Source organism: Plodia interpunctella, chromosome 7 (genome assembly GCF_027563975.2).
Source record: "Plodia interpunctella isolate USDA-ARS_2022_Savannah chromosome 7, ilPloInte3.2, whole genome shotgun sequence".
Classification (NCBI taxonomy): domain Eukaryota; kingdom Metazoa; phylum Arthropoda; class Insecta; order Lepidoptera; family Pyralidae; genus Plodia; species Plodia interpunctella.
In genome coordinates this window covers 4,554,155-4,581,311 of record NC_071300.1, presented here as the reverse complement: position 1 = coordinate 4,581,311, position 27,157 = coordinate 4,554,155, and the positions used below count along the sequence as shown (strand labels likewise).

The following is a 27,157-nucleotide window of genomic DNA, read 5'->3' as shown; positions in this document are numbered from 1 at the left end:
TTATAATTTAGGTATGGACAAAAATGTCCAAAAGGGTGTTTTCTCACGCTTTCCGTAAACGATGCATTTTCGGTTCATGCAAGTCCATGTTCGGTTTGCAGGCTGACCTCACAAGTATGATATTTTATGTTTTATATGACGTTATGTTTAAATTCGGCGCAATTTTTCCACCCACACATTGGCCGTAAAGATTCAGTCAGTAAATTAAAAAATTGCAACCATTCACGTAACTTTATATCAACCTATTTAATTATACAGCAATTATTTTGTACATCTTATGCAAAAGAATTATTCTTAGAAGTTAATGTATTTTTTATAGTTGTTGGATTTAAGTGAAAGATAATATTTCAAAAGTGAAAATCGCAAGTATCTAAGCTGTCAATAATAAGTAATCTTCCTTCACTTTTTACGAACAAAGGTTACCAATCATAGATGGTGAAAAGTAATAAAAACATTCCATTGTAACTACGCTGTCAATAGAAATAACTAAACGTGCGGTCACTCAATCTCTGAGGTAATATATCTGTCATTCTTCATTTCTCATAAATGTGTTTATGCTCTTTCTCATGTTCGAGCTATAATCACCTTTTGATATTCTGATTATTTTCTATTTTGAAATGCAGGAACATTGTTATATTACATAAATGATAATATTCCCTCCAGTTTTCTCATATCAATTGATAGATTATAAATTTATAAGTGCGCAATTGAACTATACTTGTGTAGTCTAATATTGAAATGTATGAATTGCTTATATTCTTATATCGAATGGAAAGTTTAATTTGCCTGTAACCTTTTAGCTCTAGACCATAAGTTTTTGGAAATTCTGTAACAGATGCGATTTATTTGCATAAAATTTCAATAAATTTGCTTTTTGTTAGCGGATGACGAGACTGACAGATGGCCCGAGATTTTGCGGCTTTATTCCGTGTTTCGTCACAGCGGGGGCTTTCTCCCAGAACCTCATTTGCATACTGATACGCACTTTTCTGTTGACATTATGAATTTCTCTGATCCCACGCGAACGCTCGAGGACCACACTTAATTAGACATCCGGCACACTAATTGTTTACTAATACTCTAAACAGCCAATTACTAACTGTAAAAGCTTTTCGTTAGTCAACCACACGTCAAAGACGTATTATCATATTACAATATCATTATGTTTTACATAATGCACAAATTAATATGGTTATGCTAAATCTCTGTTCGGATTTGTCATACTAAAAACTTCGTTGCAACGTTGCAAAATTCTATATATATATCTGCACATCAATATTACTCAATAGCCTTAAATTTCATTCACAAAAACAAAACAAGAGAACGAAATGAGACCTTTTCAATTACATAACACTTTACAAAAAAATAACAAAGTATCGCGATTCATGTAGGCATTGATTTAAGTGCTATTTAATTATTTCCAAATTGTATAAAATAATACGATGAAATTGAACCGCACAAAGTCTTCATAAAGTATACACACACACGCACACAGTAATCTATAAAGTAAAATCGTGAGTTGGCGACAATCAGTTTTGGTGCATCGATGCAGCATTGCACAACAGTGATGGCACTGTGGTGTGTGGAATGCGCTGTGTAATTTATTAACAAAATATTTGAACTGAAACGTACTCTTACATCAATTATCAATGATTAATTCCTTCTATCGAGATACCAATATTGAATAAATTACAATTAACAAGTCACCAACCGAATTTTGTTCATAGCCACCAAATTTACCGAAGTATAAACGCGTCTCAGTCGCGACCAAATTAATTAAGTTTGCTTTTGTTTAATTTTTCTAACAATTATTTTTTAAATTTCATATGATTACGTACGAGTATTCTTGTAGTGTACGAAGAGCCTACCTGAGCTTTAGATATATTACCATTTGATCAGTTTATCAAGTAACGATTGATCGCAACAAGTAAATAAAAAATCGTGATAACAGTAATTTATTAAAACCATCATTATTTCTGTGAGAAACAACTGCATTTAATTTCGCAGACTTATTACAACATAATTAAAGTCGTGAAAACATAATTATAACAACATTTTGAATAAGATACACATTTAATAAATAATTAATATATAATTTTGTTGTTTAATAGTAAATAATTTTGTCCAATAACAGTATTCGTATAATTATCTAATATCAGTTGTTCCTTCGAAGGAACCACAGAGAATATAAAAATACGTAATGTTATATATTTATAGAGCGTGTTTGAACTGCCTAGTCGATTTTTCAATACACCTTCGTCTCAATCTTTCCAATCAAAACATAAACAAGTAAATATTTTATTAAAAATAATAATGAGATGAAAAAATTTTGGAATCGAGCCGAAATTGAACACATGCTCATTATGCAATATTGCTATTTCTTTCCCGCCCAAACTTGTGTGTCGTCTATATCATATAATTGATTTCATTATAATATACATTTAGCTATTTTAATTTCAATACTTTTATATGATTGGCACTAATCAATAATACTGTGATTCACAAGATGTTCTAAAAATTGCTAGAATCCGTGTTTTAGACATTATTTGCGATTTCTATAATTTGCTATCCCCCTAATGAGTACTAAAATATATTGTGAACAACATAATGCTGTAAATTAATTTTAGAATATTCGTATCTAGCCTATAATTGACCAGACGGGTGTAGTAGTTTAACACTGTTAACACAGAATTCAGGTGATCCTGAAAATTGTGAGTTTCTGAAACCACTGATTTGTCAAGTGTGATAAGTCAATGCCCACGAAACTAAATGAATGATTCACGGGTTAAGGTAGGTTACTGTACCCCGTACAACAAAAGAGTCTTCGACACCAAATATGCATTATGGTTATGCATCCTTTAAAGATAAAATGAATACCGCCGCCTAATTCTATATAGAAGAGCTGAGACAGGCTGCTCCAACGGTAAAATCCTGACTAGCCCCATGTGTTTCGAAGTGGCAATAGGTAAGTCTTCAGCGAGAGTTTCCCAGTGGTGCGACGTAGAGGAGCCGGGCCAGGTTGCTCCGCGCGTACTTGCCCCGGCACTGCGGGGCCCCGTGCCCCGGCCGGCCCCACAATGATGCCCAGGTCTCGTGGTGCCGTCGCACGCTCTCCGCTGAGTCCTTTCGACTCTCCTGGTCAGGGTAAAACAAATCTGAGAATTTGAGAACGAAGAACGAACGACGAACGAGAGACTAGATCGTTTTTAAATATACTAAGACAACATTAGCAACATGTTTTAACTGTATTTTATTTATTACATACTGTAATTTATTTATATATTATATCCATTATCGTTTTCTATCAAAATTAACACCTAATATAACGATAACATACTTTGTAACATAACATTTTGTGAAGCAAGATATGCAATTCATACGTGTATCGTTCACTTTAATCCCGATTATTCATATTGACCTGTAATAACGTGCAGGTTACGACCTGCGCGGGCGCACCGTCATAACATCGAGGTTGGTTACGAAATCAATTCCATATCGAACTCACGGCTCACCTCTTTCTGCTCGCACTTCACACGCATCTGATGTTTTAGTTCCCTCAAGTAATCCATGTTCAACATTTCACGCCACCTGCAAGTTTTAATGTGGTCACACCATTGTTGCTACAATAATATTAATTAGTTGAAAATAAAGAAGTAAGTGATAAACACAGAAAAAAACAATAGGTTACTCCATACTTTGAACGAACCGAGCATAGATATATACCAACAATATATAATAAATAAAAGTCATAACGGGTCAAGAAACCGAGGCTGTTTTCAGCCTCGGTTCCTCGAAAAAAAAAAATTCTTTAGATACCGCAGAATGAAATTGATATCGGAGCTGATCACACCGTACAGATATGCGTTGGTAAGTGTCAATGCGTTAATCTTCATATATGTCATAAAGCACCGATAGAAAGCGATGATGCAATGTCAATGATGCTGAGTGCGTGAGCGCTGCTATACTCTATACACTAGAGAAGCGTATTTTCTTACATGTGACCGTTATATTCGCCTAATAGTGATATATTGTCATTCGTCTACTCTTCTTGCTCTGGCCGATCGTACATACAAGCTAACATATGATTTTAATATTATGTACAGTAATTTGAAAATAATATTAGGAAAAATTTAGCCACTAAGTCGATAAGTCAAAAACAATCTATGTTGTACTGAATAAATAAGCTCCAATTATTTATATTTATATTCAGATACAAAAAATCACAAATTACTGACTTCAAAAAAAAACATCATATTACCTAAACCATCATATTAATTTATATGATGGTGACATATAAATTATGAATAGGAATTAATTTGAATTGCTGGTCAGTATTGTTGCAAACTATTCCGCAATTTATAAACGGTAGGTAGTGTTAATAACATGGCACAGATTATTTCTATAATTAATCTTCAAGTTGCATAATAAATTTAATCTATCGAAATATTTCTCAGAAAACTTACGCAGTGATGAGAAATTAAACAAGCCACATGTGAATTTTATATTTGCGTATTATAGAAACTAATTTATGAAATAATCGCAGTATTGCTTTCCAAGGCCATACACATCATCATTGTTTTGTTATCATTTCTGAAATCTGAAGTAACTAGGTATTGTATAGATGCAATTGTACATTGTTGAACTACTTGCAGTCTAGAGGATATTGTGATGATATTTGTATCCCCACGCCAAATGTAAAATCTACTGAGGATAAAAGTTAAGTGAAAATTAATTAAAAATAAGGATAAAAGTAGTCATATTTTTAAATTGTATAACTATTTAATGATGATCGGATGTAATGTACCATTTGCCGTGTAGTGTGCCGTGTAACCAATATCCAAATTTTCCCTATTTAATTGTAATAGCATATTAGATTTTTGCCCATCGGCAGCTAACAATATATCTACGTCTAACTTGATGACTTTTAATTTTCATTTGGTTTATATTGTCACTAGCTATATGTTTTTAATTTAATCGTTTTCTAAAAAAGGTCATGAGCCATGACCTCTCAAAATTAAAAGTCTATTATTCTACAACTTACCTTGGTCACAATCTCACAGTCAGTTTATCGCTTGCAAGAATATTCAAGTATTCTTACGTAAGAAATGGAAAAATCTATTGTGAAATCAACGAGACTCTAATATCATGTTAAGAATTGGATATGAGTCATGTGACAAAGGATAATGATCTTTTGTCGTTTCGTTAACCTTTGGCAGTTTAATCTTTGATATGTGATTTGTACGTACTCGCAGAATTGTTCGGGGGGTCTGGTGACATCGCTGGAGGGCAGAGTGCGCGCGCCGACACGCCTCCGCCTCGCTAGAAGGGGTACCAGCTCCACGCCGCCTGTCAATCCCAAAATAGCTGCTTCAGGCGTAGGTTTCTTCTCATACACTATCGGTTGGTCCGCATTTGTTTGTGTTCTGGTTTCGCAATCTTCACCAGGAACTACTTTTTGCACCCTCTCTCCGTTAGACAATCTCTTGACAAATTTGCTTTTTGGAGGGCTTCTGTCTCCTTTACGATGCCCATTACTATTTTTAACTTTGTTTTTGCTGTTAGGACTTTTGACATGCGTAGTATTCTCACTAGGCGCTTTTGATTCTTTGACTTCTTGTTCATGCGTTGTATTCTTATCTTCGCGTGATTTTCTATTAGCGCTATTTGTTTTATTAATGTCTGGCAATTTTTCAACTTCGCTCGCAGATGTCCTTAATACTTCAATTTGTTGCGCGTTTTCTTTTGAATCATCATCTCTCTTTACTTTAGGTAAAGTAGGCGAAGATCGTTTATAGCGCTTTTGATCCCCTGTCATTTTATTAAAAATTTCGTTATCTGTCCATCCCTGTAACACAAAATAGATCACGAACTGCTTCTCTGAACTTCACTTCCATTGGAATTTAGAAATATTAATCTCTGTACGTTTCATGATGTGGTTTATGGATGAAAAAAGATCTTATTTTGCTATATGTAACTTTTGTATTTAAATTGTTATATACCTAAATTAATAAATAAACTCTCACAAAGTTTCACGTATAAACGATTAATGGATTATGACTATGTTACTAGTACTTGCCATAGACTTGGAGAAATTTAATCCGATATCTCGAGGGTTTCGCCAGGTGGTCCCGCCAGGTCCCGGCCGTCCCCAGGGCCCCTCCATAGTGTGCTAAAATAACAAATATATAAGTCAGCTCGACATTCCGTATCTACTACTAATCAATAGAAAATTTTACCATTTTGCGCTCGTACTCCAATTTTTCTTTCATTGCTTCATTAATAGCTTTCCTTCTTTTATCAACCATCTCATCTGAAAAAGGCAGTGAAATAAATTAACATAACAGATTCAACTTGACCGTATACATCAAAATGGTAAAATTGAGTATTAAAATTAGTACACCACGATAAAACCACGTAAAACCACGATAGGACTGTGTTATTTATAAAACTGTGTTGTTGTCAATATCAGGTAAGTATCTTTATGGACGCTCTGGCGCAGATGATATTCGTAGCACAGTTGTGCGTGCTGGGTGAAATTTGATTGGCTTATAGATTGGTGATGCAAGAGACGAGGAGGCTATGCTAACCCAAGAATTGTTTGTAGCTTTGCTGCTGCACAGGCGTCTGCCGGTATCGGATGTCGTTGTCGACGCTCTGGCGCAGGTTGTCCGCGTAGCAGAGTTGCGGGTCTTCGCGCAGACGCAATGGCGTGCGGCGTATGATGCGCCGGTGACGAGGCGTCGGCCAGCGGTAGCAGGGTTCAATTTGGGATACACCCTAGAACACAAACACGGTCGGCGTTGAACTAAAATAATGTCTAATTAGCAATTACTTGTGATTCAATTGTATTGGATGATGCAGATTGTATTAGGCCGGCTACACACTATCGCCCAACTCTGGATACCAACACAATTGAATGAACATAGCGAAGTTTTTATGAGAGTTTTTATTTAGCAAATTAATTTCGCGATAATGTATAGCCGGCTTAAAGCATTTTAGATATATTTAGAAAAACTCTATGTATGTCTCTAAAAATATAAGCAAATACGAGATGTGTTGTTAAAGTTCGTTGCATCATTATGTTCTTAAATATTATTCATTTAGTAACTTAATTATGGTATTCGTACCTCATCAGTGAGCATATCAATAGAAACATTCATTATTCAAGTAAATTCAAGTGACGTAATGACGATCAATTTCGCTAATCAACTATGCTATTGGCTAGGCTATCTTTCGAAACAGATTTTTATAAAGTAATTCTTATTACTTATTTATTTTTAACCAAATTAACTAGGTAGGTACCTCGTTATTTTTAACGAAATTAAGGAGGACAACTTCCTTAAAAAAATATGTTTCGAAATATTACCAAAAATAGTATTGTTATTCATTAGTGAAATTTAATTTATATTATACATTCATGAAACGCTGGTAGTAATACGACTAGATACAAGACGAAGTCGTCTGTATTCGAATTCTACCGAAATGCCACCACCGGCGTGACTCTGAGCCGAAACTTTAGGCCTAGTATATATTCACATAGACCATTTAGCTTTAATGTGTGAAATGAAGATGATGATGCTGACAAAACAATATTTTACATCGTAAAAAGTATGATTTGGGGTACTAGTTTTTAATTTTCCACGTTTGGTATTGTATGAAAGATTTCAATTACCTATCACTCAATCAGCGTGAAAATTATAGGAGTACGTAATACCTATATATTTTTTTGTTTTTCAGATAACTTGACAACTCTAGGCTACCATATCATTTTAATGCTGAGTATACGTCTGATCACACTCTGTTGCACATCGAAGAATGTCGGTCATTCTATAGTTACAGTTAAACCGGTGAAACTTTATTAGTAGTACTAAGTTTAAAAAGTGAAAATGTTGTTGAACGTATTTATAAGGATCCTTATAAAACCCTTTTCTTAATTACGCCTCGAGTAAAACTGTAGTTTATCACTAGACGCTACACGGGGACTTCATTTTATAATATGTAAGGATAAGTTAGACGAAGACGAGAAGTGTAAGGACGTTTGTTCACATAATTTTATATCTCTGAAAAATAACATAAATGTTGTAATTCAAGAGCTCATGAGCATAAGGCCTCGGTCGCTCGTCCACGTTTCTTTGAGCGTTGCGTCACAATCGGCCCTCTTGATGGCAGCTAATGAATGAGTGGCCCCTTGCCTTATACATATTTATTGCAGTACTTGCTTTTGACACGGATGTGTAAGCAAGTCATAAAAATATATAAAAGCCATTCATAACTTTTTTAAATAAATTATAATAAACATTACTCATCAACTATGAAAAATTGAGAATTTTAATAACATTTGTTATTTATATAAGTAGATAGCTTATGGTTCTTATGTACCTACTTATAATGATTACGGTACTGGACAACGGTCATCATAATAGTACCTATGGATGCATGGTGCATGTTTCATGAAAATTTCCTGTAAACGAGAGTAATGTGTAAATACAGAATACTGTGGCAACCGAACCTAAACCACAAAGCAATGACACTCCAGTGTGACAGGCGTCAGGCCATAAGCTGCGGTGACCCCATACCCTCAGGTGGGCAGCATGACTGTTTGCCTACTGGTAGTATAAAAATCTTTGTCAGACTAATCTGGTTCATATTAACTCCCAAAACATCAGAGATGAACTATGTAAAATTAAGTTATAAATTGTCTATGCATCGAACACAATTTTTGGAAATTTAGATAAATTAGGCGTTGACTTCCTGATTTCTCTTCTGTATCAATCCTATCAGGACTTAATTTATTGAAACTGCCAACGCACTGAAGCCTCTAGGCGCTTTCTAAAATAAAAACTAGCGCGATATCGTGATTGATGGCAGTCCAATATATTACATTGACACTCCCTACTTCAACAAAGGAAATAGCTTCCAGCAAACAGCAAAATAATTTCACCTTATTAAATTTAACAAATTGGACTAATATATTGCACTGTCGAACATGAAAAGGGCAACATTTTCGTATCGCAGCTCTGAATTATGTATATATTCCACTGTCAGTCAAGCGCATGTCGTCAGCGAAAGGTCAAGCAGTGAGCTGTAGTTTCGGTTGGTCATAGTAAAATAATAGTTAATGTTAAAATAGTTCATGAGTGATAATGATATTATAAATTTTTAGTTTTTAATAACGTGTGGTTTTTAACTCAAACTAGTTAAATAATTGATCTGTTGAACACAAAAAAGTATGTAGATCTCAAGCTACTTCTATTTACATTAAAGCAAGACCTAGCTTGTGTTTTCGAAAATGACCAATTATTTTTTTCATGTCCGACCAATAACTTTTCACAGAAAATGGGCCTGATACAAAAACATAGGAGAAAAGCATTACCCTTAGTTCGTCTTCAGGGTAGATGCCGCGGGCGCGGATCTTGGTGAACCTGACTCCTTGCGGGTTGGGGGCACCGCCGCCAGCGCGGCCCCAGGGCTCGTACGAGGATAGCTCTTCTCTCGCCTGTATTAAAACTTTATTAGATTTTAGTTAGCATGTTTCGTCAGCTAAAAGACTCAATAGATTTGGTATAACAAGTAATTAGAATTAGTATGTAATTAGAACGATCATCACAACGAAGACGAAGTTCATATTTAAAAATTCTGATTATAATATACCATTATCAATTTCGCGATATTAAATACCAAAAATACACACACTTTTTGTTATATATTATTTCTCAACCTGCCCTCTAAAAACCTAGTAGAATTGAATCCCAACTAATAAGTATTATAAATGCGAAAGTAAGTTTGTTTGTTTGTTACTTCTTCACGCATTTGTTATTAAATAAAGTACATGAGTAGAAAATAATCTGGAATAACACATAGGGTACTTTTTATCCCCAAATTCCTACGGGAGCAAAGCCCCGGGGCGCAGCTAATTATAAGATAAAAATGTTGAATAATACAGATACCTATTTCATTTGGTAACTACTTAACTGTGCTCAATGAGAATATTCTTGAATATAATTGATTCGAATCGGCTTCTTTTGACTGACATCAGAAGATGTTCTAAATCATTCTGACCTGCCCTAATCATGTTCTTTAAACAGACAGCTTTTGTTATGCAAGATTAATGATAGCCTCTGCCTACCTACACCTATCCCATTACAAGGCGCTACATTCATATCGATAGTAATGAAGCGAATGCCATGGTATAGTGTAGGTACTTAATTTATCTGAGTTCACAATTAGCTGATGCCGCCTTCATAATCATTACGTGTGTACTTTTGTAAAACTGGACAATTTTCTTAACAAATCAGGTAGGTACTTGGATGTTCAAAGTTTTTAATTAAGTTTTTATTGAACATATATGTAAAGTTACTTTAATACTTTAAATCTAACATTTATTATTTGATATAAATATTCTTATAACTTTAATAACATTTAATATCTTATTAATTATTTCATAGATATAATGACTCTCTCTGACGTAGGCAATTTGTTATTTTTAAGTCGGCAAACACATAAGTAAATACACCAGCATCTTTATAATGTAACTCTGAAGGTACTTACTTCATTGAGTATCTACTTACTACATAACATACACATTTATCTAGTAGTAAACTGTGTGTGAATAGCTAGTAGGTACAACTCAATGGGTGTTTACCAATACATAAAAATATTTTGTGACTAGTTACGGCTTTCTCTCTTTACGTCAATTCCAATAGGTACATAAAGTAGAGGCTTTCCCTTTTGTTTAAGGAATTTAGAGACAACGACTTGTATGTATGTAACTAGTTAAAAATATAGACAAGGCAGATACGTAAGTAATTTCAAAGTTGCCTTTTAGCCGATTTTCGACTAGTGTCTGTTCCATCGTAAAACACATTGTTCACTTTTAGCGCATCAGGACTTGAGTCCAGATCTCCAACGTTATAGTCACCTGTCGCTGGTGCTCCAACTTTTCCCTGTGGCGTAGTTCCTGCCTCTCCCTCGCCAACCGCTCCCCCTCCTGCCGCGTCAGTTCCGCGCGGCGCCGCTCCCGAGCTCTGCGCCGCGCCGAGCCCGACGTCGGGGCACTCAGCCTCCTACAGTTATTATTTCAGTACTTTTTGTGCTAGGTGGAGTGAGAAAAGAAAAACAGTGCGACATGATAAGGCCACTATCGTGGCTGAGGAGGGTGGCAGATTGATGTCGATTCCACCGTTCCTACCTCTAAAATATTGGCAACTACAGACACCGGAGTGTTTTTAGTGGGTCCAAGTCCCACATGCCGCTACGTTGCCCGTTGGGAAGGAAAACGAAGTGTTTCTTAAGAAAAAAAATATACCTTAGGTGCATCAACTGAGTCATATGAGATTCTAGAAAGCCATTATGGCACCAATTCTTCAAATAAATTACTATAAAGTATTTACGATGAACGAAGTCCTGTATACATATGTATTTAATTAACTTTTCAAAATATTTCTTTCACCGATTTTGACCGACACATGATATAGAGAAATTAGTGTTTGATAAAAATTTATACATACTGCCGCGTATGTTTTCTGATAATTGTAATTAATTCTTCTTATTATCATGAATTATGAGGTATATATTTATTACCACAATAATATTTACTAAAATTACGACTAAACTACACTTCCGAGTCTTACCTACGTAATCGCTGCGAATGCAAAGCAAACATTTAAACTAAAATTTCACTTATCCCAACAAATAATTTCGTATCACAGTAAAGATAATGATGTAACATATTGTCAGTATTATAAGGAGCAACGACCACCCATATAAAACATAACTAAGTTGCGACTGCTCGACTGTAACTTTTCAACTGAAATCCTGAAACAGTAGGCACCGCAGTTGGATATGGTGCTTATAGATATGTTTCTGCGTCTGTTTTCACAAATGCAGCCGATACGATAGTATATACGTATTTGTAAGCTAACGCTTAAAATTATATCGCTTAATTTATAAGCAAATAGTCAACTTATGACAAGTAAAAGTGATTATTTATTAAGAAAATTTAAAAGTTTCTGTTGTCTTGCGTTTTCAGGAATAGATAATATATATATTTGTCAAAATCATATCATAAGATATGATACATGTCATAACTCCTTTTGAATGATGTGACTCCGAAATATTTTTTGTCTTTTAGGTTAGGTATTTATATAAATTTATAAGATTAAAATATACTTATTTGAACTACTCTATAGTAGTTAAATGAAATTAACTAGGAACTCTTAGTACTATCCGAATAAGATTTAACGGATTCAACCGAATCAAAAACTCTACTTTTTATTTCAAATTTAAGGAAAGTAAAAACAGATAGTATCTGTCAACAATAAAACAATGGTTTTTAACAGTTTATCCAACATAATTTTAAATACCTAAATAAAATTACAAAGTATAAATTTTAAATAATGTAAGACGAATCACGGGAGGGCCATCTTGATATTTTTTTAATTCACGCCGGCTTTTAAACAGTTAAAAAAAACAGATTATTATAACCAATTAATTCACATATTTACCAATTGCCAAAAACACTCGAAACGATTTAATTTGGCAACACTTTTGAGCACAAATATATTTTCTGAAACGTTTTATTTCAAAGGCCGCACAACTAAGTCTGGTTAGGCCACATACATTTCTAAACACCTGAAACTCTGCAAATCATCATGCATTGTGGTTCATATCTATGTGAACACGTGTTCAGCCCTCAATTATAAAGAAAAATAACTACGATCTAGGTCAAACGACTGTACGCCTGCTACGTACTTAATTAGCTTGCAGGCTTTTGAAAATGTAAACCGGTTATTTTCATGGCGGCACTAGGTTCTTTTCATGATAGGTGTAGATACCTGATCATTGTTGATAAATAATATTCGCCAGGAGGTCGCAAATTTTCAATTAAAGCAACACATTTTAAAATAATAGGACGCGAATTTCGTTCTAATTTTATCTATAGTATCTAGTTAGGCACTTTTTAATTTTTATATATAAAGCACTTTAAAATTCAGATACTTAACACCCATGTTATAATAATGTCAGTGGAATTATTTCACTGACGACAGTCTTATCATGACATGTCGAACGGAATACTGGGACGAAGATGGTAGATTCATGAATAAGGTAAATACTTGCCAAATATAACTTCGCGAGTAGGCACCTTTTCGCGAACCAGTCAATATTCTAGCGCAGTGAAAAAGTCAGTGGAAAGGTCACGAGTATTTTACGATTAATCGATAATACATAAATAGAGAACTTAGTCTATATAATTGGCTATTTACATACGGTGATCTCACGCTTCGTCCCAAAAAGGTATACTTACATGTCCTGCTCTTGCCAAACTTATAAATATTGCGCAAATGTTTGAGACAACCTCAAATTTATATTTTGTTGTTTATGTTTAATTGCCTGACTAAATGGAATGTAAACAGATCGCGAGCGCTCTTGCTAAATCTATGAATGTAAATCATATTTATTAAGCAAGCAATTGTTTTGAGTATTATTTTGCTATTAATTTTTCTTTGGTCTTAGTTAAATTTTACCTGTTTCCACTTGTCCTAAAGTCGAAATCAGTGAAATACAGTGAAATTTCCAATGTCGCTACAGTTTCCATGACTATACATTATTATGATAAGCATGACCTGATGATGCACCCAAGACTGGCTCCCAACACGCTCCCAACGAAGGAACTCCTCAAAGGTTTACAACACGCACATAGTAATTTTGTCACGCGTTGAATGTAACAAGTGCAACATTATAAAAGCTTGTAGCAAAAATGTTATGATAATTATTATTAGTTTCAAAACGATTAGGTAGGTATCTCCGTAGTTACGTAACGAGAGTTAACTACTGAGGAGACTCAGTGATTTTTATTTAGTAAAATCTGCACGTAATAGGTTATATAATCCTAATATCGTTCACAGAAGAATTGACAAAGGCAATAATAAGTACATGTCATTTTTCAGCCAACAAAGCTGGTGGTGCCGGGCGCCGCGCGATCGATAGCCGCAAACACGCAGGATAAATATTGCAACTCGCCGGCACAAGGATAGCTATTTGCGAAATTAGGTCATGTTTTATTGCTAATTCGTTAAAACGCTGGGCTCTGTAAGATTTTTTTTTTTATTTTCTTTGTTATAGCGATAACAGTCTATGCGTGAAGTTGAAATCTGAAAATACAGACTACAGATACAGACAATGAAACTACACATTAACGGTTAGGCAATGTGTGCGTAGTGCGACTTTGCTATTTACATCTCACCATCGAGTGGATTTGCAGAAGCAGCTAACCAATCACAGTGCACCATTGTGACGCAACGATAACGTCGTTCGTTGCGTCTCACTTCGAATAGATTCGATAATGAGAAGTGAAATGCGAACCCGCAATTCGAGCAAATTATTATTGTGACTTCAAAGAGGTGGCGAACTTAAGTGGGTAGGTAGGACCTTCCGCCTGTGATTGAAAGGTCCCAGGTTCGAATCCTATGTATACTAATCTGACTCATGTATCCGTATTTTCATAGACCACCACTTACTTCCGGTGAAGGAAAACATTGTGAGGAAAATTGCACACTGGTAGACAGGTTGACAGGGGTAAGTAGTCGCAATAATGTCAGATGCCTTGAAGCGACTTAAATAAAATCTGACACCAGTGTTAGCAATTAACACACTCAAAAAGAAAAGAAAGAAATATGTGTTTAATATGTAAGTCATATGTTAGATATTAAGTACCTACTAACGCTAGTAGTATATAAAGCTAGTAGTCAATAAAGTCATATTAATCTTATCCATGATCACGCAATCTCATCTATCATCATTTGGTTTAATTATACATATACAGATGATTCCGATTAATGTGATAAGTTTATCAATCTCCATCGACATGATCCATCATTTAGCCGGGAAAATTTAAATTACGTTAGAGGAGAATGTTGACACAATCAGTACACACTAACGTTGCGGCATAGGTTAAAAGCGGTACATACATTACAAAATACTGCAGTCTTGCTCCAATTACAATCATATAAGCATAAGTTATGCTTTTATGTCTGTGGCTCCAACTTTACGAACATATTTATATAAAATTGGTAGTGAAAGTTGTTCAGCAAACTTCGTAACACTTCGTATTCAGTAAATATTTCTGGAGACATATGAGAAACCTTCGTATATATGCATTATGTATATTTTAACAGAAATATTTCTGACGTATTGAAATAAAATATCTTTGTAACTAGTATTTATATTAAAAATTATTCATGATTTAGCATTTTACAGAGTAATCATATTTACAAACAATACCGGCTACGTACTTGTCTACATACATATAAATAAAATTCATTGACTCCCATTTTATAACATTAAATGTACAAAAACATACAACTCCATGTCCGCCGTGGAAGCTGGCGCCATGGCCGTGGGGATATTATTCTATATAATTGTGTTAGTACCTTGATATTTGGTCGTAAATCTGTAAAATTAATATTGTTACATAAAACTATGAGGGGTCGTCTTATTAAGTAGGCAATTAGTCGTGGACCAACGCTCGGACGAAACACAAGTCTCATAATTTTACGTAACTGGGACTCGTCCCGCGGGCCGGCCCTCGCGTCAGCTTCTTAGTAAATGTAACTTATCATTGACTAATATTTTGTTAAATAGAGAACTTCGAGAAAAGTTTTTAAAATACTGCGCTCTTGGTGCATATCTGTTGGGTACATACCATACCACGACAAAATTTCATCAGTAACACTGAAATATTCATTTTAATTATTTACAATCATTATAACTAATTTTCTAACAGAATTCCTTTACTAAATCCCAAAAGGCTTTAACAGATTTTGCCTCATATTGTGTGGCCTCATAAACCTTATAATTTAATACTACATCAGAACATATACACCTCTATAACGTGTAACGTGTACGCTAAAGAAATTGAGGTAATTGGTTTTGAAGATAAAACTCGGGTAACTTATCCAATGACTCAGCACTTACAGCGTGACTGACTGTCGGCACTGTTAGCAAATTTACCTTTCTTTTAGATCAGAATATCATTGTGCATCATACACAGGTACTTCCTAATATCTATTCAATTGCACAATAATAGAGAAACGAAGAAAACGAAAGTGTTAAATAATCCAGTATGTACATAATATATTGTATCAATTAAACAGCTTATTCAGCATACATTGTGATATTAATAACAACATTGAGCATATTGTTGTACACTTCTGTACAGCGGTATTTGGTAACGAATAGTCACATACACGCTCACTCAGCGGCAATAGCTACATCACTCGGGTCGCAGATAGTTCACGATGTTCAAAATACTCTCATAGAAAACCATCTTATTATTAAATCAGGTCACAAAAGTGAGGATACATAAAAAAAATACAAATACAATAATAATAAGTATAAATAACTTTATATACATAATATATAAGTATTATAAACTTTCGTTTCGTCACACGAACGACGTCAACGGATTCAGTCTGACTGATTTATAATAACTACATACTAGTATATCGTACCGTCGTGATCGGCACTAGCGCACTACTTGATCCGGTTGAGCACGAGGTCGGTGGTGACGACGAGCGCCTTCTGGAAGGGCGAGTCGGCGAGCTCGGCGGCGAGTCGCGCGGCCTGCGCGCCGTGCTGGCGCGCCAGGAAGCGCGTCTGCTCGAGTCCGCGCGACTTGTGCACGAGCTCGAACGCCTTCGCCACGTCGCCCGCCTCTTGGAACCGCCGCATTATCATCGGGTTCAGCTCCGGGTACTGCAACGGGAGTACCTTACTTACTGCCATCCGCAAAATCTACTTCTATAATCTCAAGAAGGGTCGAAGTTAGGCAGGCAGTGGCAAAATCAAAGCCGAATCTTCGAAATTGTACTGAATGGTGTATGATGTTCCCACAATCCCGTGTACTCTCAAGTGGTATTTGAAAACAAGCGCCCTGCTATTTGAGTAGAATATGCATTGAGATACCCATATAAATCACTGCGGCACATGACCATTTTTTATTGTTCGTTGTGAGTACTTTAATAAGAATACCTAAATGTCTTATCTAAAATTTCCATAGATATGTCATACCTTTTCGCAGGCGAAGAGCACGGGCGCGGTGGCGAGCCCCAGCTTGAGGTCGGCGGCGGTGGGCTTGCCCATGGCCTGCGCGGAGGACACGAAGTCCAGCAAGTCGTCCACCAGCTGGAACGACAGCCCCAGGTTGCGCCCGTACTGGAACGCCAGCTCGCTCGTGCTCTCGTCCGCCCCGCTCAGCAGCGCCACCTACACCAGTAGCCACTACTTAGCGTAACATATATATATATATAATGTCATTCATTGAGAATGAAAAGGCTATTACGAGCCATCGTCTTAATCACTCGTCCACATATTTACATGGCAACAGTAGACGCATTGATGCACCGGCTAATTAGTGAAATTTTATGAATTTGAAGAGAGAAAAATTGTAAAACAAGAATTATCTACACCATACTATATGTTAAATTGAGATTTTATTTATAAACAGTTGTAGTATAATAGTTGATAACTAAAGGAACTACGTTTGAAAAACATTTATTTTGTATAATTAAAATAGGATTGCGTTCAGTAGGGAGTGTTAGAGATTTGTGAACATAACCAATGTTACATCTGTGGACTTTCTCTCTCTTGTCTACTGTCGATACAGTGATCACTGTTTGTGCGCCCAGTTATTAAAATAAAATTATATTTATATTTTATACGATAGGTACAATTCATTTTCTTGCTTCGAAATCATCATGGTAGCAGAGCGCAGTTAACTAAAGCAAGAAAAATAGTGAGGCAGTTAAATAACTAAGCTCAATCATGCGTTATGGTAGCCGTCTCGTATGGCGTGTGATCTAGACATGTGCATATCCCCGAGTAAATGTTGTACGAATTGTACGAAGCGACAAAGGGACAAGCAACATTAGCATTCCCAAGCTGCCCCCGCTAGTTGAAAAGTCGCATTTGACACCACCATCATCATCTGCAGCCCACCGTGACCCACTGCTGGGCATAGGCCTCCTTCCGTCTACACCAACCAAATCTTTGACATATTTTTCGAAAACAAGTTTTATACATATTAATAGCAATCTGCAAAGCAAGACGACTCCAAATATGGTTATTATACAATTTCGAAACAAAAATGTCAGTCGCGTCATGTGTCTATTCAACTATCGGGGACAGCAAGGAGGATTGACGTTAAGCAGGCGGCCGGTTGTGAAACCACAGCCGATTCTACTTTTTTTTGAGCTTTATTCTAATAACATCGAAGTGTATGTACATATAAACATTGTATATTCATAATCCTCAAACAACACACAACTCAGAGCACTCCTTTTTTGGATAGCCGTGTAAAAATCACAAAAGGGATACATTCTGACCATGAAGTGATTTTTTGTTTAACTTAAATAATTTAACTAATTTGTGTTTTAACAAAAATCTTGCACGCAAATCAACAATTTGTTAATCAAATCAAATTTATTAATTTGCGTGTATTTTTTCCTGTACTATGTTTGTTTAAGGGAATACAAATCATAGTACAGGAAAAAATTCTTCGTTAAGTGGTAAAACATATATATATTTCACACGTATGTATGTGACTGACACAAGAATTTTGTTTTAGGCTCATGAAGAATTTGTCTCGTTTTTTCAATCGTCAATTTCGAAGACCTCATAATATTTACTTTTCCTCAATATGAATGAATGCTACCAATACAAACAAAATAACATACCGCTTTGACGGAGTTGGCTATGAGTGAGGCGGTTTTTCTGTATGTCTTAGTGAGGTAGTGCGCGAATCGCTCGTTTTCCGTCTCTTTGCTGCCCAGTTGCATGAATTCTCCCTGTACCAAATCTGTCACCACCTGAAATCAATAAAAATGACAATGTTATAAAACTACCTTCATTTTATTCTACCGTTCATTATTGAGATTTTTTTTGTCAATTTTGAAAAATATATAGAGATCGAATGTCCAATTTTATCCAAGTTGCCTAAAGGCATTCGTAAAATATCTGGTGAACTTAACAGTATACCAGTTAAAACCGATCACAGTCCATTTCTTATGTTTTATCTTTTTTTTTTGTTGTTACTCGTTATATGCGACAAGATCTCTCTGACGATAATAAGAGCTTTTTTTTGACAAAAACTTGTTACTATTTAGCTTACAGTTAGCTTACACGTACAGTGTATTGTTGCAGGCAATATAATGTGTACAGAAAATAACAATGACACGTGAACTAGATATATAATTTAATTGTGTTCATTCAGAAACGTTCACAAAGGCATGAGCAGGATGCGAATGTAAAACTTAATATGTCGCCGGAAAATCTGCTGTTTAATGGTTCAGGCGAATATTTTATATTCTTTAAAACAAGAGCGACAAAAGACATTCGATATTCTCTCTCGCTTACTCCCAGTTTCATATAAATATTTTTAGAAAAGAATTGTATCTCTATATAGAGATTGCGGACTTAGGCACAGTTTTTTAAACTTCGCATGTACATACAGTCAACCGCATGTTAAGCTACACTGCACGGATCACTATGCCGAGATAAAAGCGACGAATTGGCAATGAATTTGGGTAAGCTTATGTGCTGTCGACTGTACGGTATACCACTAATACTAGTATATACGACATTCCATTCAGCCCAACTCGCATGCTTTAAAGTGGTTACTTAAAATAAAAACAGTTTAAATACTTTATATACCACTTTAAATAGCACCCAAACCAAGTTCAAGTGTTGTCAAACAAAGAGGGCAGCAATATACGACTCGTATTGAGCGGTTCATTTCGCAAATCACCCTTGACCCGATCACCTGCAGCCGAATCCTAATAAGAATAATTCTTACGTGCCATAATCGCATGTGAGTGCTTAAACGAAACTCTTACAAATTAGTTTGTGTTTACATATTTATAAACAGGCCATTTTGGTAATTGCGTGTCAAAAATTGTGTGTTTAAGTTGACCCATCGATTATATTACAGTGCGTTTTTTCATTTACATGTGGAATGCGGCCAGTAGGTAGACTCAACCGGTGAATAACCAAGCTCTCAAAAAATTTAATTGAAATAAGTTTATTGTTGCTTGCTACGCTCACAACGTCAACGTGAATAATAAGGATCTTGAATTGAATCTTTATTATGTCTATCAAACCGGCTAAGCTTCGAGAGTCAACCCGTAGTTAGGCCCGACTTTTTTTTATGACACACAGGGAGTTACAGATTATCTGAAATATTAATTTGTGGAATCTTAATAGACACCAAGGTCTATCATATATAATATTAACATCTCGCTCTCAAATTTCCCATTCAATATTTCTGTCGCCAAACAGCAGTGTTGCATTGTTATGTTCGTCAACGCGCGTACCAGCGGTATCTACCTCTGGTGTTGTAGGACCATAGACTGCGGTGATCAATTCCCAAAAGGTGGGCTGCATTAATGAATGAATGATTAGTTATGGCTATTTGCCTGCTTGGCAGTATAGTAATAAAAAAATAGCATATTTGTTTACCTGACTGAGCACGAGTGTGACTTCGTCGCTGCGCAAGCGAGCTATCATCATCGACGCCACGGCGAGGATGAAGTCGCCGGCCATCGCCACCTGGAAACAATAAATCAAATCTTTAGCATACTTATGTATATTGACTATTGAATAAAAAAATAGGGGCTGTAAAAAAGTGTTAAATTTATTATTACTATTTATTATTTTATGAACATAAGAACTACTCGTTTTCTTCATCTTCCGTGCGTGCCATTTATTCTCAAAAAAAAGACGCGTTAACGATTCACGTCTATAATTGTACAGCAAACCACCTAACATAATCTAACGCTTTTCCTTTACCAAGCATGAAATCTTAATAAATGGCTTCAATAATATACATAACAAAATTACTCGTATCGGTATCAAAACTCGAGCAATCAATATAATTGCTGAATGTATGGAACGGTGCTCATTTCTCCTGGTGGCGGGTAGCGGCCGTAGTAAGAATGTCGAGAAAGTTGTGATGCGATGGCCGGCCGCATACTAATGTCGACCGGAGTTCCGCCGGCCAAGTCGCTGGTTTAAGGCGTGGGCGCGATCGGCACCAAGCTCATTAAGGCCGGGGATACACTACCACAGCAATAATATATAAGGAATCACTACTATTAAAATAAAAAATACGAATACTACAACGACAAGAGCAGACTAGCTCTTAAATAAGAACACTACTCAGACCTGGGATTTACACATTATACAAATTACAAAATTAACGTACAATGTTGAGTGTTGGTGTCAGGTACATTTAAAATAATTATAATTTAAAAAATCTGCATATCTGCATATCCGGTTAATCAAAAAGTGACTAGGGGAAAAGTTGCTAAGTAAATCTTTCTACCAGACCAGAATAAGATAATGATGACAATAAGTTGATGATAATAAGTTGATGATAATAAGTATGGTGGTTATAAAACTGGTTTAAAGGACAAAAAAAATATTAACGACACCAATTTATAAAGACTATTAACTGCTGTTCAATACAACTCGATCTTGTTTTTTGACGTTTTTGTTCATTGTGTAATTTGACGCCCGGGAACCCAGGACAAGGCACCCGGATGAACTGACAATCAGCACACGACTGCTATCACAAACCAAGGTTAGCAACCGTGGAGCTATTTTACAAAAATAGTATTCGACGAATTAATGAATTTAAATAATTAGGCGCTTATTTAAATATTTTAACACTTCATCTATATCTACACTCGGTGTGATCCAAGCCCTTCCACCACTGGACACTTGTTAGCCTACATCCAGTGGCCGGCTTCGTGGGACCTACTTATTGCAGTTAGAAGGACGGAAACACACGCTGATTTAAAAGTAAATCCACCGAAATGCCAACGTCTAATTAAATCATTGCAGGTTTTTTTATTTAGAGTAGTGTTGTTGTTGCGAGTTAAAAGTAACAACAAAATAAGTTATTCATATCAAGCATCGACTTCGAAGCTCGCGTCTAAGAAGATAGAGGAGCCGCGCAATAAAGAAGAAAAGTATGGTTATATTTATATTGAAGTCTACATTACATAATTGTATTAGGTTACTATTGTTAAAAGGTCACGTAAAATATTCAAATATTTTAATAATCTTTATTATGGGCCACGAAGTCGAGTCATCTGAACCGGATTTTAATATGTCAAGAGCAACCAATGAGCAGAACTTTGGAAACAACGTCAAGGTTAGTATGTACGTACTCATCCCAAAGGGAGATAATTAGATAATCATTTAATTAAAATAATCCGTGTACCTTTTTATAGGGCAAGTAGATATGAGGAGGCTTGACCTTTGGCAGAGTAACAACAATTCGAAAATGTGAAAGTTACCAGACTGGGTTACCATTTATGCTGCTGAGCTGAATCCAGACTTTGTTACACCTATACCTTAAATATAAGAATAAAAACATTAATATTTGACTGAATATATAATTAATTTTAAAAAATTGCACGTGGACAATGTTTTATCGGACGTCTTATTATTTAATGTCTAGTATTTCATACAATAGTAGTAGAAGAACTAATTAGTAGTGGTGCATGCATAAGAGCAACGGGATCGCAAACGGGAGCGGGTGGTGGCGCGTATCTTTCGCGGTCGGTTGCGCAAATTGCGCACGCATTAACATACTTTCTGTCGTACTCGGCCGAACTAAAAACGCATCCGCTACGTGCATGCGTTTGCCACGAAACGGGCGATGTAGCAAGTCCTCGATGAATTCCAACATGAAATCATATCAAATGGCTTTATGAGTTATAATTGTAAATGTTAACTACGCTGTATAATTGCTTGACTACAAAACAATAATTACGGTGCGTACTTTACAACTTTTGTTTAGGTCGATATTGTTTTGACACTGAATTCATTTAGTAACTCTGTAATATCTTCAAGTTGCAATAAAAGATGATATATAAATCCCATGATAAGAGTGAAAGGCTTTCACAAGAACGCTCGAAAGTCTGCCCAACGAGTGAGCCACATGAATAATTTACCAGAAAAATCTCTACGATTTCACGCAGACTTAATTCTGAATGCGTTGTGGTTTCTATTCTGTAATTTCATTACATTGTAATGCAAGTTTAAACTTCTGCTGAATCACTAAACCAAGCGGCAAATAATTCACAATCAATTAATAAAATCAATTAAAAATAGCTAAATACCCAAAGTAACATAGTCATTCCTCTAGATGACATTTTCCGCATTGGGACAACCAATAATACAGATATTGGAATAAATAATAAATAACGTCAGAAAAAGCTGTTGATGAGTTAAACCATAAGGGCCGGGAATAACCGGGCGGGTCATTATCACCGCGGAAGTCAAGTAAAACACGCGGAAATGTTGCCGATGGTAGTTTTACTTTATAAATTTTACGGATAGTTGTCTGGCGAAGGCCATTATCAGGTAGTTGCGACATTATTTTCACAAGCGAGTATCTCGTAACTAGATGGAGTGGTGTTTGTGTGCGTGGTTCTGTAGTAATGTTTCGCAAGGTAGCCTTGACAGTGGTGGTGGACAGGTGGCGAGGCGGCGGCCGGCGCGAGAATGTGGTGGGATGATTGTCGCGCTGGCGGCCTTGACTCCCCCCTCATCTTCTTTGCTAACCACCAGCAAAGCCAACCCACACTCACCATCCAGCCCACCTGATTTCAAGTTTAAAACCAATTCGTTTGTATATTTTGAGCCAAATTTAACAATTTGTTGAGATTTTTACAATTTATTTACTAGTAATCGAATAATTAACATAGCAGTAGAAGTGCTTTGAGATAAATCTAGTGATGAGAATAATCGTTTGTTATTCTCATCACTAGATTGTTGTAGAAGACTTAAAATCTCAGATTGAAAAGACAATTCTATGCAACAGGGGTTTCGACATTATCAGATATTCATAAATCTGCTATTTATGTCAAATAACATGTGATTAAGTATAACATCAACATTTAAGTACCACATAATATTTTAAACAATAATTTGTGGTTTATAAGTATCTATGTAAAATGTATCTATGAGCAATTTTATAGTGCTTGAAATCTTTATTATTATAACATTAAATATATATTTGGTTTGGAGACTTAAATTTCAAATTACACGATGGTTTATTATAGCCGTTTCGACCATGGATGGCAAATTAGTGAATCATGTTCATGTTTAGTACGTCAAGCAGAAAACCGAATTTAATGTGATCAATACAAGTTCGATTACAGTGAATCGGCGGGTTTCGTATCGAGTGAGTGGAAGGTCCGGTGTGTTGTGAAACCAGCGGTATCTAGTGGCGATTAGTGGTCGACGAGTGGGCATCGTTTCAACACTCGCTGGTCAGCGGCACGTGTACTAACTCTGGTTTGAAATGTAATGCCAGAGTAAATTAATCAATTTTAAGTATTTGCAAAAAAAACCTAGTACTTAGTAGTAATTTCTTGATTCTTTCTGTCTTAATTAACTTATCTTCAGTTACCGCTCACGACATTTTATCTCTTAAGTAAGCACTTCATTTGTAAAGGTTGTAAAAAGGTCTTCATGCATTTGTCTCCATTAAGTTTTCGCGCTACTATTCATCAGCACCAATTCGAATGTGTTAAAGGTAAACTACATGCACGTTATGAGCAACATCTGAATTCCTACCACAAAGATTAGTGTAATTGTAGAGTTAAATGTGTATCTTTGCTAAAATATTTATAGACAAGTGTCTGTAGTATTCTGACATGGCTTGTGTCGCAAGCTTGTGCCGTAGTCCGTTTCCACCACGCCTTAAAGCAACTAAGCATGAAGACGAGCCGACCTTGACATAAAGATTCGAGGCTTCGCGCGCCTAGGTGTACCAAAACAAAATACGCACCCAAATCTAAATGACGTTTTAGCATGACGTTAATATTTTTCGAAATATCAGTTTCTAAAAAATAAGTACATAAAAATGTGTCGTCTTGATTCAATAGATTAATATCTGGAAACAAACTTTCATAGTGAAAATTTGCTAAAATTTTGAAAAATAAATCAAAATCAGTCTGATGATTGCCAGCTACGCAGAACTTTTGACCCACATCCCCCCTTTTTCCCCGCTCCATTACAGTTATAAAATACCAGTTTTACTTTTTATTTAACACTCGCAGCATCAAATAAACTTGGCGGGTCATCTGAGGAAAGTGTTGGACGAATTTTGCTTTCAACGGCACACGCGGTCTTGCTATGACGAATCATCAATAGAAAGTAATAGTTCACGGGCTTTCATTTATTTATCACAATATATTAAGGAAAACGAGTATCGAATAATTGCTCGACGGTGTACATGACAATGACATGGTGTGTTGTTGTTTGTCCTAATATATTTATTTATTTATCAGACAGCTAATAAGTTTTTTTTATTTATGTTACATTGAGTTTTTAATGTTGGATGGCACGAGGAACGACTGTGCTAATGCGAATCGTCGCCTATCGCATCACTGCAGCGCGGTACAAACGACATCAACGCACAATTGCGTACACGCATATGATTTACTTACTTTTACTTCAACCATTTGTTAAAATTGTAAACACATTTTAGTTTTAATCAAGAAATTGGACTGATGCGCTATCGAGAGTCTAAAATGCTAGCGCAAAACGTGTTGCAACTTTGGTAATCTTGGAAAGTAAAGTAATAATAAGAATAATAATAAATAAAAAATAATCGATGCTGTTTAAAGATATTCGTGTAGCTTTTAGTGTGTTTCAGTGCTCAACTCGTTATTTATTCTGCTTATATTTTTGAGGACCCTTAATTGCAATGGCTCCTTTGCTAACCAACTCCAAGTTAACCAGGTTTCCTTACGATGTTTTCCTTAACCGGAATATAAAACAAAAATACTTGAAAAAACAAAAAGCTATTATTATATTACATTATAAGTATTATATTATAAAAAATGCATTCATAAGTTTGGTTAACTTGTTTGATAATACATCAAGGTCTATATTTAAGCTAAATGGTAATAGGATAATTTATAGTGATTTAAACATTAAAGATATAAAGATATTGTAAATCCGGTTGAAAACGTAATTAAACCCACGAAGTATACAGATTTATCATTAGCTAAAATACCACTCTTGTTATATTACTTGTTCCATATTTAATATAGTATTATAAATAGGTATATTTATATTTTAACCTATTCCGTCATACAAAGCAAAAAGCAAAGGTCTCCCCCCAGTCAATTCGACAAATTGGCCAAGGGATAACGACAAATATACAAAAATCACGCATTTATAATATTAGTTGGAATTGGTGATTTTTGTTAAGTTCTATTAATTTTAAAAGGCGATTTAATTACAAATCGACAAAATCATTGGCGGAATTTTAATACAGGCAGATGTCCAGCATAATTATCACTTCGTCTCTATGAATTTATAGCGAAGGGCTCCATAAATTGAGAAAAGGTAGGATATAAATATGGAGGACCGGCAGAACCTGTTTGTTCTTCACGCATTGTTGGAGAGGGATGGCATATTTAAGACATTTCCTTATGGGCGTGAATAAATTCTCAATATTGAAGATGACATACAATAATGCGTGTTCAATTTGTACTGCAAATTATATTCTTACTTGCTGTAGTGCATCGTAATTTATTCACAGAACGATACATTCCATGCATTGTTGTATTTTTATGCGACAGGATATTTCTTTCAATTGGTTTTATTCATTTAGGTATTAAGATTTAAATTTTTTATTAACCCTTTCGACTTTTTGAATATATTTTTTTCAATTTCAGAGTCTGGATTATACCTGACTGCTGAATTGCTCATTTGTCACATTTTTTTTTCAAATAAAGATGCAATATCTTGAAAGTCTAAATATTTCGCAGAGATACTCATTGAAATAATAGCTTATCAAGAATATGTTTAACTAATATATAAATATAAAAGATCTTTTTAATTTTAATCTAAAATGTTGTTTGTAAATACCTACCGAAATATGTGTGATTTTACAATAATTAAGTTGAACGATTAATAACAATTTATTATCTAACAACTCATAACCCAGAAACCAAGTGCAAGATAGTTTAAAAAATACGTTCAATGACCCGTCGTCGTCACCTGAGAGACTAACGTCTGGTGTTGATGGATGACGTGCCCGCGCCCCTCGCCCCGCACCCCTCCGGCCGTCAGT

The 27,157-nt window shown here is 35.5% G+C and overlaps 2 protein-coding genes across 3 annotated transcripts in view; both read right to left on the bottom strand.

Annotated features, from left to right (window-relative positions):
* Positions 1-1,982: 1,982 nt before the first annotated feature.
* On the bottom strand, positions 1,983-13,082 carry LOC128671536 (uncharacterized protein). 2 transcript variants are annotated; one of them, XM_053748072.2, is made up of 9 exons: positions 12,834-13,082; positions 10,919-11,063; positions 9,374-9,496; positions 6,588-6,777; positions 6,237-6,310; positions 6,077-6,169; positions 5,247-5,845; positions 3,513-3,588; positions 1,983-3,135 (listed from the first exon to the last, which is right to left on the bottom strand). In XM_053748072.2, exons 1-9 carry the CDS (start codon positions 12,839-12,841, stop codon positions 2,974-2,976), a joined length of 1,470 nt encoding a protein of 489 aa, XP_053604047.1. In that variant the 5' UTR covers positions 12,842-13,082; the 3' UTR covers positions 1,983-2,973. The 2 variants fall into 2 exon arrangements, with proteins under 2 accessions (XP_053604047.1, XP_053604046.1); XM_053748071.1 differs by lacking the exon at positions 12,834-13,082 and adding an exon at positions 11,631-11,832.
* A 2,122-nt stretch (positions 13,083-15,204) lies between these two features.
* The window catches only part of qless, a 39,495-nt gene continuing 27,542 nt past the window's right edge, over positions 15,205-27,157 (bottom strand). The window contains exons 5-8 of the mRNA XM_053747666.1: positions 20,512-20,601; positions 18,732-18,863; positions 17,068-17,262; positions 15,205-16,752 (exon numbers count right to left, since the gene is read on the bottom strand). Of these exons, the coding sequence (XP_053603641.1) occupies positions 16,531-16,752; positions 17,068-17,262; positions 18,732-18,863; positions 20,512-20,601 (639 nt within the window). The 3' untranslated portion in view covers positions 15,205-16,530. The remainder of the gene's footprint in view (positions 16,753-17,067; positions 17,263-18,731; positions 18,864-20,511; positions 20,602-27,157) is intronic.